This window comes from Capricornis sumatraensis, chromosome 9 (genome assembly GCF_032405125.1).
Source record: "Capricornis sumatraensis isolate serow.1 chromosome 9, serow.2, whole genome shotgun sequence".
NCBI lineage: Eukaryota > Metazoa > Chordata > Mammalia > Artiodactyla > Bovidae > Capricornis > Capricornis sumatraensis.
The window spans coordinates 71,416,214-71,435,423 of NC_091077.1; the positions used below are offsets into that span (position 1 = coordinate 71,416,214).

A 19,210-nucleotide genomic window follows, 5' to 3' on the forward strand; every position below is an offset into this window, starting at 1 on the left:
AAATACAGTACTTCAGCATACACACACAACGGGGGTGGAACTAGAACAGGACTGGTCTTGAGTTGGCTGGATGATGGACACACATCATTACACCATACTCACTCTATGTATGCTGGAAATTTCCCATAATAAACAGTAAAATAAACAAAAACGCTTACTTACTAAGATAGACATAATTACTTTTCAGAAAGATTTTTGAGAATTTGCTGAAAGCCATCTAAAGATGCAGAATGAAAGAACGGATGCAACAGAGTAAAACGTTTTGCAAGTTTATGAAGGGTAGATATGAAACAGTATCACAAGTGAGAGAAAAGTCAGTCAGTTACAAGTAAACATTCATATAACAGAAATACCCGGGAAAGGCTAAAACATCTGTCAGCAGTGACACCACCAAAGTGCGGCAGTAAACCTTAAACACCAAACCAAACACAATCAAACTTCTACTTGGCCTCTGTCTATGCCAGTCCATGGTAGGTGCAGGTATCCAGGGAGGCAGAGGACTGAAGATTCACTATCTTTACGTTATGAAAAGCAAAAGCCAGGACAGAAGCTAAGGGAATGCAATGCAAATGCTCCAGAGGCAAACGCCTGGGATGCTGGCTTTGTCACTTAGAGGCTGGGACCTGTCCAAGCTTCAGTCCCTCAATTGCGGATGACAATAGTACCTACCTTACAGGGTTGTTGGGAGGTTTAATTATGAGCGTGCATGTAAACGACCTGGGCTCGTAACTGGTAAGGCTTGGTGTATTATAAAGGACGGAGCATTTAGAAAGCTGCCCGGGCAAGCTAAGCACGCCGGTGGCGCGGAAAGAAGGCTGCTCGGTCTCCAGCCGACGGCTCCGAGACGCAGGCGCAGGCCCAAGGGATGCTCGGGCTTCTTTTAGGCGCCCGTTTCAGGCTCCACTTCCCTCTCCGCTCAGGCTAGGGCTCAGCCTCCGGGAGCTGGAACCAGTCTAGGCGGCGGCTTCTCGGGTGCAACCCCGGAGCAGGACCCTGCGGGGCGCGGTGTGATAGCTGCGCCCGCAGCATCCCCCGCTCCTACCGCGCCGGGCTCCATCCGGGTTCTCCTGGAGCCTTCCCGCCCGCAGACAGGGCGAGGCGAATCCTCGCACGCAGGCGCACCGGCAAACGGTTAGCGTCCCCCACACGCACACCCCCCCAACTCGCACCGCCCCCCCCACCCCCGCCCCCGCCCCCGCCCCCGCCCCTTCCCCGGCCTCCAGGAAAGGAGCACGCGCGCTGGTTCTTTTTTCAGGTTGTGTATGTGGAGCTGGGAATTTTCTGCATATTGTGTCTGCAGAGGAGATGCATCGTAGAATTTCAGGGACGAAAAGCACTGTAAACCCACATAGTTCTACTTTTTAACATTCAGAGCACTAGAAATAAAAATTTATATTGTCAGGCTTTGATCTTGGCGATTATGAAGCTCCAGTAATTAACCATTTTCTTTGTGGAACCAAGGAGGAAGAAAAGAAGTTAATTCTATTTCCAAATTAAACATCCAGGCAAGTGAGACAAGCTGTAAATTCTGTTAAGATAAAATGGTAGAGGATGAACTTGTGTCCTCTTGCCCATGCTGGTTGCCCCCATCTTCCCCTTAATTAGAGCGTGTGGGTGAATTAGATGAGAATCATCATCCATCTTAGAGAAATGGCTTTTAAGATTCTTTTAAACAAGACTTTTAGAGAAATAAACCCATATCATAGAGAAAAAATCTTAAGTAGAAACTAGAAAATGTTGAATGAAACAAACCGAAATACAGTCCTCTTTTCTATTTTAAGGGTTTTTCATGACATCACATTTCATTCATTTTTGTATAGTCAGTCTTGTGAGCCGCATCCCACAAGCCTAGGGGAGGGAGAAATGTCAAACAAAGTGGGGCAGATACCTCATTTTCAGGTCTTGAGGGTGAGCCTGATAAAAACACCGAGAGCCTGCCTAAGGTTTCTGTCAATGAGAGAAACTGCAAAAGACCAGCCTTCCTGGTCCAAAAATCTGGGCCTTAAATGTTAGAGAAAGGAATAGGCTTTAGAGTCAAAGACTTTGGTTTACATCCTGACCCCAACCTTTTACTGTTAGGACCTGAGCAAGCTACCTGGACTCAATGAGTCCTTATGCTTATTGTGAAATACGCATATCATCCTATTACTCACCCCATGAAAGTCTTCTGAGGGATAATATATGCAAACTATAGCACATAGTTCCAGCACTCGTCATCTATAACTGAGATAATAAAATCAAAGCTTGTATCTTGAGTAATGTTCTAGATGTTACCTTTTATCCAAAAGGAAACAGAAAATAAGACATGATTTCAGATATTATAGATTTCTTTCTAAAATCAGCTTAAATTAGGTTTCACAAAAGAAAACAGAAGCCCCAAAATGTTAGGTGACACATTTTTTTGAGTTAAACGTGTCCTGAAATTTTCTAATTCAAATGTGCAGAAGCTAACTCAGCCTTCTTGCCAGTCCTATAAACTACTTTTCTGCCAAATATTTGAAATAATGCTACAAACTATTCACAGTTAAATATTTCCAATTATATATCTTTATTAACAAAAGATAAATAAAATACAAAATAGACACTAATATCAGATTTTATGTTGAACCAGCGTATGTTAAGGTAGGAATATGAAAACAAAAATTTTTGACATTCTTAAAGCAGGTAAGAATTAGATCTGTTTGCATCAGTTTCATACTGGTCTGAATTTAGATGCAATGTATATCCACAGTACTTGACAGTTTGATTTAGTTACTTTCCCATCAGCAGTATTTCTGAGATGTTAACGCAATATCCTAGTGGGTTTTGGTAGTTCAGAAAAGCCAGTGAACTGTTAAAAGTCAATGTACTTGTGTCAGGGGTTTTAAACAGGCTGTTTTCACCCATCCCACTCTGTCAGTACTATCTTCCCAATGTTATTAGAAGCAGCTTAAAAATCATGTCATTCTCAAATACTAATAGCCCTACAGGCTATACTTGTAATATTCTGAAGAAACATTCAACTTCAGGTTTCACTTTTTGCAAATTTTACGGAGACACACCTGCTGGCTATAAAGATTAGGTACAACAGATACTCAACAATCTTTTAAAAATCTAATATTCATGACTGTTATATAAAGGCAATCACAATTAAAATAGCAATTAGTATCACAAACCATATTCTCTGTGACAAAGGAGAGGATTTCAGTGTCTGAATACTCCTGTCCAGACTGGTAAAAGACCTAGGACTTATCAGTCAACACTGACTCAGGGTGAAAAACTTTTTTCCCCATTCAAAGGCTAACACATTTAGTTCTGAGTATAAGATATAAGGAAATGTTTTGAAAATCAAAATTTTATAACCAAGGGGAAACAGAATTGTTACTACACAGACTGACATCAGGGATAGTTATTCACACGTTCTACAGATTTCCTTCCAGTAACCCAAAGCTCAAGATAGGTTATCAGTTTCAGATCAGAAAAATCTGAGAAGGCAAAAAGAAATGATTATTAAATAACTACAGTTACAGTTACTATTAATTAAAAAAAAATGAAGCCCTTGTTTCAAGAAAGAGTAATTAATTGCCTTCACAATGAGTCCTAACACTATATAAAGGGCCATAAAAGTTGAGGAAATAAAAGTTTGGAACTTAATAAATAAATGTTGAGAAGATATTCATGATAGGTGGAGAACTAAGATCTTTTCCCAATCACTAATACAAAATTGGAAATAAAATATTAATCTGCACTTAATGAACCACTTTATTTCTTCTTCTTTGTTCTTCACCGTGTAAAGGAATGAATTTACTATGAGACTTCTGGATACTTTATTAAAGTCAGGCAGTCTCCTTGCTTCCTGACTTTAATGAGAATAGATATGGATTTTTCCATCGATAATCAACAGCAAGAATCTAAAAGAATGTATAAGCAGAGTCTATCTTGGGTCAGCATCAGTGACGAGTTACTACTGTCCGAGGAAGGAGGCCATGGGGTCATCTGGCCTCTGACGTTTCATTCTGTAGGCCTCCATTTCCTCTTCAGTGGGTTCCCGAGTTTCATATATGCTGTTGTAAGGTCGCTTCCTCTCATCAATCTGCATGATCTCCTTGACGTGAAGAAGACGGGCCTCCTCTGCATTCAGTGCCTATAGTGAGAAGAAATACATGAGTACCATGGCTCTGAGTCCGATCCCTTTGGTTCAGAAGTGGCAGAGTACCAAAAGACCCCACTGACTCTGAATTGTTACATCAAAATCCTAGATTGCCTCTGCTTGGGAGTCAGCTCTATCGCTGTCAAGCTACAACTAATTATTATTTGGCTCAAAAATTTTCATAGAGCACAAAACATCCTATGACATTTTCAATGTTAAAGAAATTTTATTTAACAACAAAAACTGAATGAGATTCATTTTACTGACAGAAGCCGGCAACTGATGCTTTTGGTGAAGAATACAATTCTGACTTTTCCCAAGACTTGCTGAAGCTTACAATTATAGAGTTAGATGGCAATTCTCTCTGGGGAACATGTCAGTAACTCGCAGGCCATATGGAGACACACAAAATCTCCATTTGTATTCTGGACCTGACAGGTGACCCAAGCAAATCACCCAGTTTTCGAGTTTGTTTGCTCATTTTTAAAATGAGCTTGGGAATAAGATAAGATAATTTTCTAAGATTCCTACAAATAAAGACTGTGGTCACTTTTACTATTTATTTAGCCTTCACAAAGTACCTTTTTCAACTTTTCATGTTTCTTTTCTTCATCATCACTCTCTGAACTGCTCTTTCGATGCTTCCTCTTCTTCTTCTTCTTTTTCTTTTTCTCCTCTTTTAGTTTTTCCTGATGCATCTGATACAGAGCATTTACATATAGTGTTATTGATGCAAAACCAAAGTTCTAGGGCAAGTTTTAAAGTCTTCCCTTTAAGACTTAAAAATTCAGGACAACTGAATTGGACATACCTCCATGAGGGTTTGAGGTTTTTTCACAGATTCTTCTCCAGTTAAATCATTTATAATACATTCCTCTGAATTCTGTGGAAAAGTATATGTAATCTAACTTGAGTATCATAGCTACCAATCATCTAAGAAAAAGTTAAAATTTGAAACATAAAAATATATGTTTCATACAGATGTTCGACCTAAGGGCTTTGGCTGTTTTTACTAACTAGAGGACAATTACTTACAGCAATCTCCTTCCCAGCTTCTCCAGTACAATAGGAATACTTGAAAAAAGAGTGACAGCATTTGTATCCCCATCGGCCTTCTTTCCAGTAAGATCCCCAGATATGCTGCAGAGAGAGAGAGAGAGGTTACTTAAAAAGGAGCCTGAAACTAAGGTTTCTCATATACTGTTTTTCTTTGTAAAAAAAACCCTATCTTTAATCAATTGTATTATTTTCAAAAAACTGAAGTATAGTTGATTTACCACGTTGTTAGTTTCAGGTGTACAGCACAGAATATATACATATATATATATATTTTCTCTTTCAGATTCTTTTCTCTCATGCTGCTGCTGCTGCTAAGTCACTTCAGTCGTGTCCAACTCTGTGTGACCCCATAGACGGCAGTCCACCAGGCTCCCCCGTCCCTGGGATTCTCCAGGCAAGAACACTAGATTGGTTTGCCATTTCCTTCTCCATAGGTTATTAAAAAATATTGAGTATAGTCCCCTGTGCTATACAGTAGGTCCTTGTGGGGTTAGTCTCACATGCTGGTGATAAACAGTGAAAATTAAAGGGACTCCAGGGTTAGCTAACAGGGTGAGTGTGTAGTTACAATGATCTTACATTCTATTCTCATTCTCCCCGCCAAATTAAAAAAATTAGGCTACCTGGCTTCTCTTGAAAACTTCAGAAGGATTGGGAAATTCTAGGCACATTCACACTTGTCAGTAACTGCCTGTTGCTGACCAGTTGGATGCTCCTTTTAGACAGGGCTCGTGTTCTCTAGTTTGTAAAATCTGCCTGGCTCATTTCACTCATACATGATTACTGGCCTGGCTCTTATTAGGTAGCTAGGTTTTTGACTCTTACTTAGAAAGACAAGTGTAGTTTGGGTACTATAAAAGTACAGCAAATTAAATAAGCTTTATCACGTATGTGATACAATATGCAATATGACATATACTTTGTCATCTGTGAAGTGTCTCTGTCAAAATATTTAACTTATATCAAGCCTTTGTATCTGAATTCCTGTTTATAGAAAATACAGGGAATAAAGCAACAGTATTACACTAAAAATTAATTAAGACACAGATGAATGACAAAGAAGATGTGGTATACAACAGAATACTACTCAGCCATAAAAAAGAATAAAATTTTACCATTTGCAGCAACATGGATGGACGTGAAGGGGCATTATGCTTAGCGAAATAAGTCAAAAACTTATATGATATCACTTATATGTGGAATCGAAACAAAAACAACAAACTAGTGAATACAGAAAAAAAGCAGCAGACTCACAGATCAAACTAGTGGTTAACAACGGAGAGGAGGGGAGAGGCAGCACAGGGATGGGAGGGTGGAAGGTACACATTACTGGGTTAAGACAGGCCACCAGGATGCACTGTACAATGCAGGGAATACAGCCAGTATTTTGTAAAAACTGTAAATGGAATATAACCTTTAAAAATTGTTAAAAATAAGAAAGTTAAAATACAAAAAACCAAAACACAACAATGACTTACTAATGAAAACTATAATCCAAATCAAAATGCTAACAAGGACACAATATAATTCTAGTTCAACACATACTGTGTGATTGTTGATCTTCACATCTTCCTCGTACTTGGAGCAGGCGACAGCCCGCTCCTGTCCTTTGATGACTGTCCCATGTCTTGAGTACTCCACATAGTCTTCAGTCTGAGCTAAAAGCAATTCAGCTGGAGGAGCATCCAAGTGTTCTTGACCGCCGTACTAAAAGGACATTGATCATTATTAAATATATTTTACAAAGATTTGCATTCAAATCTCTACTGAGGAGTTTATTTCCAATCACAAAGATTAGAGGACTATTCTTCATGGGCTTTGTTATATAAAACACAGTGAAAAAAAAAGCCACCAAACTTTCATAGGCAAATAAGACATGTCTCAATTGCTATTCATCTGTTGAGTGTGGTGAATTATAAAAGGCTCATATGAAATTCCCCTTATCCTGTGTGCATGCCCCCATTTGCCACATGATTTTGGTGCTTCATCCCTTGGATCTGGGCCTGGCCATGCTACTTGTTCTGGCCCTTGGAATATTGGCAAATATGATGTAAGCAAAGACCTGAAAAACACTTGTGCACGAGGGCACACTTTGTTGCTAATCTCTGGTATCCTGAGAATGTCACGTAAAAAAGCTGGGCTAGCCTATCAGAGGATGAGAACCCACATGGGGTAGAGGTGAGGCCTCCTTGGGACAGAGGAGACCTGCTACCTGCTGGAAACCAAAGGGAGGCCATTCTAGATCATCTGGTTTCAGATAGGCAGGCTCAGAACAGGAGACGCAGCTGATGTACAAAACAGTGAGAAAGAATAAATGCCTATTCAAACTATTAGGCTTTGAGGTGGCTTGTTTTGCTGTAAAAGCTCACTGATATAGTTATACTGATACTGTATACCAATTGCACCTAATCCCGATGGATTAAAACGGATTGTGTGTCGTTTGGTCATAATTACCTTTTCCAGGATGCTTTCTTTCTGCTGTTCTTTGAAGTCTTCTTTCTTGACTTTGAAGGACTTATACAATAACTCTAGTTTTGTAGGATCTGCTTGTAGATGCACTTCAGACCCTTTGTCATAGGCTTCCCAAGCAAACACTAGGGTAATTAAAACCATCGTAATGAGTTGTCAGCTACACTGTTTTCAGGCTTCTTGAAAACAAGCTTTAAAAAAAATGCCCCCAAATTTCTTATGAGCTGACATCAAATACCTTGACATAGAAGAAACACTTACATTGTGTCTGGGCCATTGATATGGTATCACCTGTGTATCTAACGAAGTTATCCCCCGCGTAGCTGACTCTGTTTAAAAAAAAAAAAAAAACTGTTTCAGAGATTAAGGAAATTTTTTTCTGACCCAACCATAGATGATACTCATTTTAATTAAGATTGCATTTTATTAATAAAAACTCCTTCCCCTACCCTGAAATCTTTACAGTGAACTTGCTACTTACTCATCTGGATTCTTCCCAGCATTCGCATAGGGATTCTCTCTCATTGCTCTAGTTTTGGGATCATAGTAAGCAGAATTTGGATCTAAATTCCGCAAATACTAGAAAGAAAAAAATGTTTTAAGACGGTGTTAATGTTTACTTTCATCAAAGATTTTAGGAGACTGGTAGGAGGTAAGTGAGCGAGTGTGTGTGTGTGCGGGCACATGTCTGGGGTGACATACTTAGGAATGACTGAGTATATTACCCATATACTATCCAGATACCATGTGAGTAGACAAAATTTAGGTTGGGAAGACAAATGTTTTCTGAATATGTATGTTAAGTTGGCAAGGCTTACTTTTGCAATATCTTCTCGAATCCTGAGATTCCGGACAGTAATTCGTCTCTTAGAGTCAAAATTCTGTCCAGGCATGTCAATATCATCTGCATATTTATCTTCATCCTCATCTTCACTGTTATGATCTTTTTCCTGAAAGAGGAAAAGAGAAGGGGAAAAAATTTTAAGAAAAAAAGAGCAGCATCTAGTTCTTACTTTCCCTTTAACCCAACCCTTACTCCTTGTATTCTTTAAGCCTATTATTATCATGAGTTATTACTAACATTAGACATCAGAAATTTAAACCTTAATGTATACCCTGATAGGACCTGTATGTATTACCGTCTGAGAATTTGGTTCCTCTTCTCCCCACTGATGTTTTGGAGAATTCTATGCCACAAAAGAAGAAAATGAATTTGTGATTTTATTATACTGAATCAAATGATTATTTAACACTTTTAAAAACATAATTAAAATAATAAATTTAACTGAACAAATTCTAATATTTCTCACCTGTAGTGAGCACACAAGTTTTAAATACAAGTATGTCACTGAGAATAATTTTATCAGACTGTCTACAAATCCAAAATTTTCATTGATGATAGGATTATAATCACAAATATGTAACAGAAAGATTAAGTTGATCAATATACCTAATAAATATTCATTTCATACATGTTTATCTTCAGACACAACATTTTCATTAAATTTCACTGTTTTTCTATGAAGGACAAAAAGGAAAGTTACCAGGATCATGTAATAAGTATCTTTAGAGCCAAAACAGCCTTTGTAAAATTTCGGCAATGAAGAAATCTACTCAGGTGACAACATACTATGATTTGAAGAGGTGTGAACTCCATGCCTCAAAGACACTCTTTCTTAATTAGCGGTTGGTCAGTATATTCTCTAACTCCACAAAATTCCTGGAACAAAGTGCTCAGTATTTCATTATGCCCCTTTAAATGTCCACATCTTCCAGCTCAGTAGGCAGATGTGGAAATATGTATGTATAAAAATATATATATATAGTATATTGGTGGAAGCAAAAATTTTAGTATAGCCTTTTAAAATGCTTGCTAAGTGATAAGTCATCAGATTTTATATATACATATCCAGTGTATCAACAATTTCACTTTTAGGAATTTATTGTAAAGAAATTAGTATGTCTATTATATAAAGATGTATATATTATGTAAGACTCTAATGTGTACTACTGTACAGATAACTGGGAAAAAAACAAATCAACAAGAGATGAATGGTTATATAAATTACTGCACTCAATAAACACTGAACAACCATTAAAGTGATTTGTCCAGCTGCAGAAAAATATTCATATGTATACTTTGGGCTCCCTAGTGGGTGAGATGGTAAAGAATCTGCCTGTAATGCAGGAGACCCAGGTTCCATCACTGGGTTGGGAAGATCCCCTGGAGAAGGGAATGGCTACCCACTCCAGTGTTCCTGTTTGGAGAATTCCATGGACAGAGGAGCCTAGTGGGTTTCAGTACTTTAGGTCGCTAAGAGTCAGCCACAACTGAGTGACTAACATTTTCACTTTTCTTTTTACTTTTCATATTTTGCTACCTTTTTTTGTTTGGGAAAAAAAGAGAGGCAAAGATGGGAATTAGATTATATGTTTGTATTTGTTTGTATTTACACAAGAAACTCTGAAAGGATCTGTAAGAAAAATAAAAAAGATTATGGGGTGTGAGGTTTAGAGATAGGATGGACTGAGGCAGGAGTGGGAGACTTTTCACTGCACATATGTCTTAAATTATTTTGTTTACTGAATGTGAATTTATATAAAAATAAATGTTATAGGTCTACATTTAATGATATAGAAAACAAGTCCTCTGTACTGTATATTATTTAACTGAAAAAGTAGATGATAAATGAGAATGTAAACATGAATCCATTTAAAAAACATGTTGTATTACAATCATACACATACATGGATATATGTGAGGGAGTGGACTGGGACACTAAAAGACCCACTTTAAAATGTTAATGGTTAACATAAGGAATATTTTTCTTCTTTATAGTTTTCTATATATTTTTTCTGAGTATGTGTTACTTTCAAAATTGGAAATGTTTTTTAAGAATTTTTTTGAGTTCTTGCAAGTTGCTAGTTCAACAAAGGATATTTATATTGCTAAATCTATACAGTAGACACAGTCCTACTGTATGTAGTTAATCTTCACATCCAAATGGGCAAAACTCAGCAGTCCCTTACAAACATTTAAGTATGCTTACTAGGAAAATAAATTATAATATGGTTACAAGAAACAACAGAGAACATGTTAGAAAAACAATAAAAAAGCCCTCTTCTTTCTTCCAGAGTTGGTAATGCTTAACAATCACAACACTAGCTACTAATTACCAAGTGTTTACTGTGTGATATGTATGCTAAGCCTCTTGTGTGTATGTGTGTTGGGGTAGGGGGTGGGTAGGCGTTGTTCTCTCTGCTTTAGAGATGATAAACTGAGGCTCAGAGAAGCAAATTAATTTTTCCAGGACCATCTTGCTAGCTAGGGGCACAGCTGGATTTTAACATCATCTCTCTGTTAACTTGTGCTTTGAACCTGCCTCTGTGACTGCTCACTTGGTGATTAACTTACCTAGTTTTCTTTGCTTTGTAATTATACTTGCTAAGGGTCCCTTTCTAGAGAAGAAAATGGCAACCCACTCCAGTACCCTTGCCTGGAAAATGCCATGGACGGAGGAGCCTGGTAGGCTACAGTCCATGGGGTTGCAAAGAGTTGGACATGACTGAGTGACCTCACTTATTAAGGGTCCTCTTTAGAAATTTAAACTTGATAACTCAAAAATGTTTTTTACTTACACCATAAATTTGTTAAAAACAAACTTTCACAACTCTAATAAGCATAACTTAACTATTAAATTGACTGACTCGGGAAAAAAATATAGGAAAAAACCTGTCTGCAATATATCTTTTTTTTTTTAGTTTGAGAATTCTTTTTGCCTTACATGTTCAAAGTGTAGAAAATGCTAAAATAAATAAAAAGAAAAATCCACTAATTCTATACTAAATGAGAACTAGTGTTTTAATCTCTATATTAAATGAGGACTAGTGTTCTAGTCATCTTCCCTATGAGGTAATATGATATTTTACATGTGTCATTAAAATATGTTATCCAGTGCTGTTACTAAGCTTTGATGAAAGCCATTTTAAGAGCTATGCAACATTCTCTCATGCAGAGGAAGGATAGCTCACTTCACTAATTCCTTATTAAACTAGTTTCAATTTCTTAGTGTTGTAAAAAGTGCTGAAGTGAACATTTTTGTGCAAAATGATTTTTCTGAATACTAGAAAATTTTTAGGATGGATAGATCTACTAATTTAATTCCAGAAAAGGTATATAAATGTTTTATGGCAATATTCTCTCCAAAATGCCTGCATCAATTTATAGTCCCTTGAACCTTTAATGTGTCAGTTTTACTCTTTCCTCTTGATAGCACTTCCCTCTCTCAAATTTCTTCTAACTGGAGAGAGATAAAATGAATTTTTGTGTCAATCTTCATTTTTTGTTTACTAAAAGTGTGAAATTTTTTAATGATCAATTTATTACTTACAGCTTGTTCCACTAATTTTCCTGAGGCTAATTCTTCTTGGAGTTTTTGGGCTTTCAGCGTTCGTTTTGCCTAAGGAAAAAGAAACATTTGAAATATACTTTCAATATTTAAATGAACATTTACTTTTTAAAATATATTTATTTTCATTGATTTATTTAGCTGTATTGAGTCTTAATTGTGGCATGCAAACCCTTAATTGTAGCATGTGGGATCTAGTTCCCTGACAAGGTAATGAACCCCAGCACCCACCCAGCACTGGGAGTATGGAGTTCTGGCCATGGACCACCAGCAAGTCCCATCAAATGAAGATTTAATTTTTATATCAATAAAACGCATAAGTTTACTGTTTTCAGAAAAGGTCACTGGACAAGGTTGTCTTGTAGCTCTAGACATCTGGCTCCTGAAGAACAGGAATTCAGGGAAATTCCCTGGTAGTCAAATGGTTAGGACTCCATGCTTTCACTGCCAAGGACACAGGTTTGATCCCTGGTTGGGGAACTAAGATTCCACAAGCTACATGGGGCAGCCAAAGAAACAAACAAAAAATGCCCCAAACTACTCAATGCTGTAGTGGCCTAAAAAAGGATGTATATACGTATATACGCAACTGTTTCACTTTGTTATATAGCAAAAACTAATATAACACTATAAAGCAACAATATCAAAATAAAAATTAATTAAAAAAACCAGATGAATGAATAAAGATGATGTGGTACACAATGGACTACTACTTAGCTATAAAAAGGAATGAAATTTTGTCATTTGCAGCAACATGGATGGACTTGGAGGGCATTATACTAAGTGAAATTGGTCAGAGAAAGACAAGTACTGTGTGGAATCTAAAAAATACAACAAACTACTGAATAAAACATGAAAGAAACAGATTCACAGATAACAGAGAACAAACTAGTGGTTACCAATTGGTAGAAGAAAAGGGGAGGAGCAATAAGCAGGTAGGAGATTAATAAAAGGGGGTTTATTATGGGATTATATGAAATCATGTGTGTGAAACTTTTGAAAATTGTAAAGCACTGTAGAATTGAAAGAGTCTTTCATTTAATAAAAAATAAATTAAAAAAAAAAACCCAAAATGAAAATGAGTCAGATCCAATTGGCCATATTTAAACAAGAGTTATAAAGTCCTGTTTGAGTCAGGCATTAATATAAACTAAGCTAGACAGCACCAGGGATAAACTGCAGAGAGCAAGCCTTGCTGACAAGGTGCCACTTGACTCCAGATGACTGACTCTTTCCGTGTGGCCCAGGATTACCACATATTTCATTGTTTGAGAAAAGATAAAATTCAGATTTTATTAAAATGTGAAATCCCACAGTCTTACATGTTAACTCTACTTTAAAAAAAAAAAAAGGAACACAAAACCAAAAAACAGCAGTGACTATGGTTTTTTAAAAAATGGGAGTGAGTAGGTGAAATTGTAACAGAAAAAACTGAGGTTAAATTAAAATAAAATTCAGTTTCCTGAAAGGAGTTATCCTATTCTTCTTTCCCCACCCTCAAATGCTATGTGAGACACCTATAAAACAGGCCCATAAGCAAGATACAGTCTGGGAGCCAAGAGTTTATATAACCTCAAGAAGCCAAAAGTTTTGAACACTCTATTCTCGTGCTTCCAGTATTTCCTGCAAACTAAATCAAGGAGTAATGGACAATATGAGAATAAAGTAGAAAGAAAGTGCTGCCAAATAGGGTTAGTATATACTGTTTATTTCACTATTCAATTAGGCTTACTACTACTACAATAAAAATGCAATCATTTTTATACTGCATAAAGACAAAAAACAGAGTTGCTACACTAGAGATATACCAAAATATACATTCTTTAAGGAAAGCAGAAAAGCAGTGAACTGTGCTTACCAGGTCAACTTTGGCATACTCTTCTACAATTTTCATGTGTTCTTCTGGATTGTAGCCATTCCACCGATCCCTCTTCCCATCGTAGTCAAACATCAGCTGAGGCTGGACATGTTCATCTGGAGCTATATTAGTCCCCGTAAATTTTGCTCCAACTCGCCTAGGTCTCTGGAAAACAGAGTAGGATTAAATTTTTCCCCTAAGTATCTGAAGCCATGAGGAAAATTTCATATAACCTTTACAGAGCAGTGTGAACACACCATGGGACTTTATGGTTTATTCAATTACCAGTTAGTCCTCCTGCAAAAAATTTTGACAGTGCTGAACTAATTTCACCCAAGTTAATGTTTTCATTTAACTTGTACCTAAATATAGGTAATTTAATAAACAGAATTACGTTCTCTGACACAAATAAAGAAAGAGACTCTCTGACAGCAGTTTCCAAAATTCTCAAAGGTGCGCTTACCTCAAAACAGTCTTTCTTTTTGTGTGTCATGGCTCCACAGTTTTCACACGCTCCTTTTCGGTATTTAGTGGTTATGGAATTCTATAAGCGGATATAAAGAAAAACAAAGAACATTTTTATTTATTTAAATAAGTTAAAAATAACTTTGGCTCTCATTACTGTACTGTCTAATGAAATGACTTATTTGTTAAGAGGAAAACCAATAAAGCTTAAAGACTTTAGCAATATCAAATTTATAAAATATAGAAACTAAAGTAGTATGTATTGTGAATTTTAATACCAGATAAAAGGTCATGTAGTATCACATTAGAGGTTCTTATACTAAGTTCTTAAAAAATCTCCATTTCTACACACATATAGACAGGTTGCATACCTACCTCTTTTACACCCCTCTTGTACCATTCTCCTGATGAGCTGTACTGCTTTTGTTTCTCTGGCTGTGGTCTCTGGTGCTTTAAAGTAGGCCTTTTTGATGGGTCAATATACCATGGCACTGAAGAAATATACTGAGGAATATGAGGATTGATGTCTCTGTAAAAAAAAACATTTTTTTTTTTTAAAGTTGTAGAATGTAAGGATAGAGATATTGCAGTGGGAGGGGGAGACAGAATATACTTGTTATCCTATAATAAAAAAAGTTAAAAATAAAATATATTAGAGTGAAAAAATTTTAGAGAAACCAGAAATAGTCATGTAACTAAAGATGTAGAAGAGATGAAGGAAAACAGGGTTATGTTAGTGAGATTAATCTTTTATCAGAACAAGAAGTTAATTAATAATGTTGAGTTGATTATAATAATAGTATAGGTATGTTATTTAGAGATTCAGAGGGATCAACCAGAAAACTCAAAACAGATTGACAAATTCAGTCCTCGCTTGGTATCTGAGAGGGACTGGTTCCAGGACCTGCCTCAGATACCAAAACCTGTGGAAGCTCGGATACCTAAACCTGTGGAGGCTCAAGTTGCACAGCTGGGCCTCTGTACCTATGGTTTGGAGTCTGAAGATTCAACCAGTGGCAGATCGTGTGGCACTGCATGTACTTACTGAGAAATATATGAGCATAAGTGGACCAACACAGTTCAAATCCGTGTTGTTCAAGGTCAGCTGTAGTCACTTGTGTACAGTAGGACAGGGAGTGGGAAGAACTAAAAAGGACTATCATTACAAGTCCTTTGTTATTATTTATTAAACGTTATACATATGAGTTTGATACAATAAATGAAAACAAAAATGATGGAAATGGTAAAGATGGTTTCCTGTCAAAGTAAAGGATGAGAAATAGGTAAACTAAGTAGACATGAATTTGAATTCTGAATGAACAGATCTTGCAAAAAAAATTAAGTACTTACTTTCCTTCTTCATCAACTTCTGCAGGGGCATTACCCAATTTTCGCTGTTCTTCTAGCTCCTTCTTCTTTCTCCAGTCCTCTCTAGTCATCTTCTTTGGTTCCTCCAAACTCATTTCTTTGGATCCTGACAAGGGGGCTGCATTAGCTGCATCCACAGCTCCAGCTGACATGGTTATCTAACCTCCTGCATCAAAAGGAAGAAATATCTGTTAGAATAAACTAGGCCTTTCTGAATTCACCAGAGAAACTATCAAAAGTACACCCTAATAACACATACTGTGGGTTATATAGAATGTTTCATATGTTCTTTTTCTTTCATAGCATCTGTAAGGGAAAGGTCTCTTTCTCCTCCACTAACGTCTTTATATGCTGTTGTAGTTGTGTTTTCAACTCTAATTGGTTAAGTGGAGAGAGACATGCACATGCATTTAAAATTTCATGAGACTCATTCTTTCATGTATATATTCCTGATTTCCTCTGTACATATGTGTCTCAAACTTTTCTACCACACTAATCCTTCTTGAGTACACAGGGTCTTATCTCTGTTCCTCTTAAAAGCTGGACGCTTTAAGATCACCTATATTCATTATCTCTATTTCCACATTATCTGCTGCCCTTCTCAATCATTTCCCTCCCTGCTCCAAAGAGACCTCTAAGTTAGCAATGTGCTAAGTCCTCTGGGCAGTTTTCAGTTCTGTTCCTCCCCCTTTTGATATATTCTTATCCTTTGGCTAATGTGACACCATATTTCCCTGGGTTTTTTTGTACCCCTTTCACTACTCCTCCTGTATCCTTCATAAGTTCCTCCATTTCTGCCCAGTTACTGAATTTTGGATTCCACAAGGCTCAATTCTTCATCACTCTAAACTCCACCAGAAGACAAGTTCATCTATTTCCAAGGTTTCAATAGCCACGATATACAACTGTTGGCTCTCCAATTTATTTCTCTACTTCAGACCTTTTTTCTGAGCTTCAGATAAATACAGTCCAATTGCTTACTTCAAAGTACCTCCACTTAGATGTCTCAAAGAAACCTGAACTCAATGTCTTAATTCAAATTCATAATCTCTATGAAATCTAATCTTCCACTGTTCCCTCTACTGATGAAAGATACCACCATCCATTCCTTTTCAGAAGTGTTCCAGCTAATTCCCATACCTATTTCATCACGAAGTACTGTTATTTTCACTTTCTGAATATCACTCGAATTCATCTCAGTTCAGTTCAGTTGCTCAGTCGTGTCCGACTCTTTGTGACCCCATGAATCGCAGCACACCAGGCCTCCCTGTCCATCACCAACTCCCGGAGTTCACTCAGACTCACGTCCATCGAGTCAGTGATGCCATCCAGCCATCTCATCCTCTGTCGTCCCCTTCTCCTCCTGCCCCCAGCATCAGAGTCTTTTCCAATGAGTCAACTCTTCGCATGAGGTGGCCAAAGTACTGGAGTTTCAGCTTCAGCATCATTCCCTTCAAAGAAATCCCAGGGCTGATCTCCTTCAGAATGGACTGGCTGGATCTCCTTGCAGTCCAAGGGACTCTCAAGAGTCTTCTCCAGCACCACAGTTCAAAAGTATCAATTCTTCGGTGCTCAGCTTTCTTCACAGTCCAACTCTCACATTAATACATGACCACTGGAAAAACCATAGCCTTGACTAGACGGATCTCTGTTGGCAAAGTAATGTCTCTGCTTTTCAATATGCTATCTAGAATTCATCTCCTTCTATCAATAATCTGAGTGTATTACTCTTCCCTACTAGTCTCTTCTGATTCCTGCCAATCAGTTCTCCACACTGCAGTGTTATTTTTTCAAACATAGATTTGGTCATATCTTGTCCCACTACCCAAACTGAAAACCCTCAAATGAAACGCTGTCCAAGAGAAACCACCAGCCCTATATGTTATTTTAAATATTCCATACACATATTAAAAAAGCAAAAAGAAACAGATAAAATTACTTTTTGCAAAATTTTGTCTAATTACCAACACATTTTCATTTCAACATAGGAAAAAATAAACCAATTCTTTAAAATCTGATACGGATTTTACATGTATTCAGATTGGCCAACATTTCAAGTGCTTAAGAATTACAAGCACAGTTCAGGTCCAATAGCACCTTATAATTCTTACTTTAAAAACCACTGAAGACACAGTCCTGGTCTGACTGGGCACAAGTACCACTTCTGAGGCCTAGGACAGCTGCTTCCTTGGTTCTCGGTCCCCGTTCCCTTCTCAACCTTGCGTTCATCAATCCCGTGAGGATATTCCTAAGATTTAGGAGCCTCTGGCCCTCTTCCCCGAGTTTTCCACCTTCACCCTCCTCCTCGTTCCAAGTTCTCACAAGATCTCCTTACCCGGTCCCACCGCTGCAGACCGTAGCACAGTTCGACAGGAATGAAGATGATCGCCAATGTTTACTTCCGGACTTCCTCCCTCTCCCGGCAGCCACTGCGGCACTTTGGCGACCCACACATGCGCACTTGGGCCTCAGGGTGGGGGGGGGGCCCAACCGAAACTGGCCTCGCGATATCTCGAGCTGTTCCTACAGCTCTACGGTAGGTCAGTGGAATGGGTTAGGTTTGAGCCGCTGTTTTCCTGCTCCATGGTTTTCATCTCTTTTAGACTCGACGAATATTACGACGTAAAGCAAAACAAAACAAACTTCATACGGAGAACAGACAATAGCGTAAGCATCGCTGGAGCGCTACGAAGTGCTTGAAGTTAAAACAGTTAAAATCTCTATCAATTAGTAGCCAGGTTGTATAACACGCTGGGGACAAAGTAAACACAAAATTGTCTTCCTCTCCTCGAATTTACATCATATAGAGTGAGAAAGACTGAATTATTTAAGTAATTTACAGTTCTAGAAAACCGCTATGAAGGGTGTACTAGGGGCTTTGAAGACATGGGGCAATTCAGCATTTGTGACACCTCGTCCCTGATGTTGAATCTGTATTTTACCATTAGGAAAAAAAACGATTTCCATTGTGGAAAAACAATGTCATAGATATCTCAACCTTTCTTTAAAGAATAATATGTAATAAAATACTGGAAAGTGATAATTTTGGAGTACAGTTCCCCCGCCCTCCCCCACTTTAAATCCTATCTGTTCTGGTAACGTTTTTTCAAAACAATATGTGTTTCTTTCAGATATTAAAATGACATCTTTGCCTCTAAGAGAATCTCATCATACTCTTATTAAGAATTTTTAGTGCATAGAGCATAGCAATGTAAATATTACTTTTTATTTTACAGGGCAAAAATTGAAGGAATGGAAATTGTCAGAAAATAGTCTGAAAGTGAGTAGTCTATGAATCACTCACACTTAATTTTTATCTCCTTAATACAATTCCTGAAATTTGTTTGAAAGTGTTAAGGTCTGTTTAGTTAAAACTACCAGGCACAAGTCAGGGAATACATCTCCCAGTGGAATTATGGAATGTGCTGGACAAGAGGGAAGAACTGTTTGTAA

The 19,210-nt window shown here is 37.5% G+C and overlaps 1 protein-coding gene across 1 annotated transcript; it reads right to left on the minus strand.

Annotated features, from left to right (window-relative positions):
- Nucleotides 1-2,597: 2,597 nt before the first annotated feature.
- SLU7 (SLU7 homolog, splicing factor) lies at nt 2,598-18,145 on the minus strand. The gene is made up of 16 exons (XM_068979735.1): nt 18,093-18,145; nt 15,740-15,923; nt 14,765-14,918; nt 14,388-14,468; nt 13,925-14,089; nt 12,049-12,117; nt 8,797-8,844; nt 8,476-8,607; nt 8,139-8,236; nt 7,919-7,986; nt 7,643-7,782; nt 6,734-6,895; nt 5,165-5,269; nt 4,941-5,012; nt 4,711-4,827; nt 2,598-4,123 (listed from the first exon to the last, which is right to left on the minus strand). Exons 2-16 carry the CDS (start codon nt 15,907-15,909, stop codon nt 3,944-3,946), a joined length of 1,761 nt encoding a protein of 586 aa, XP_068835836.1. The 5' UTR covers nt 15,910-15,923; nt 18,093-18,145; the 3' UTR covers nt 2,598-3,943.
- Between the last annotated feature and the right edge of the window lie 1,065 nt (nt 18,146-19,210).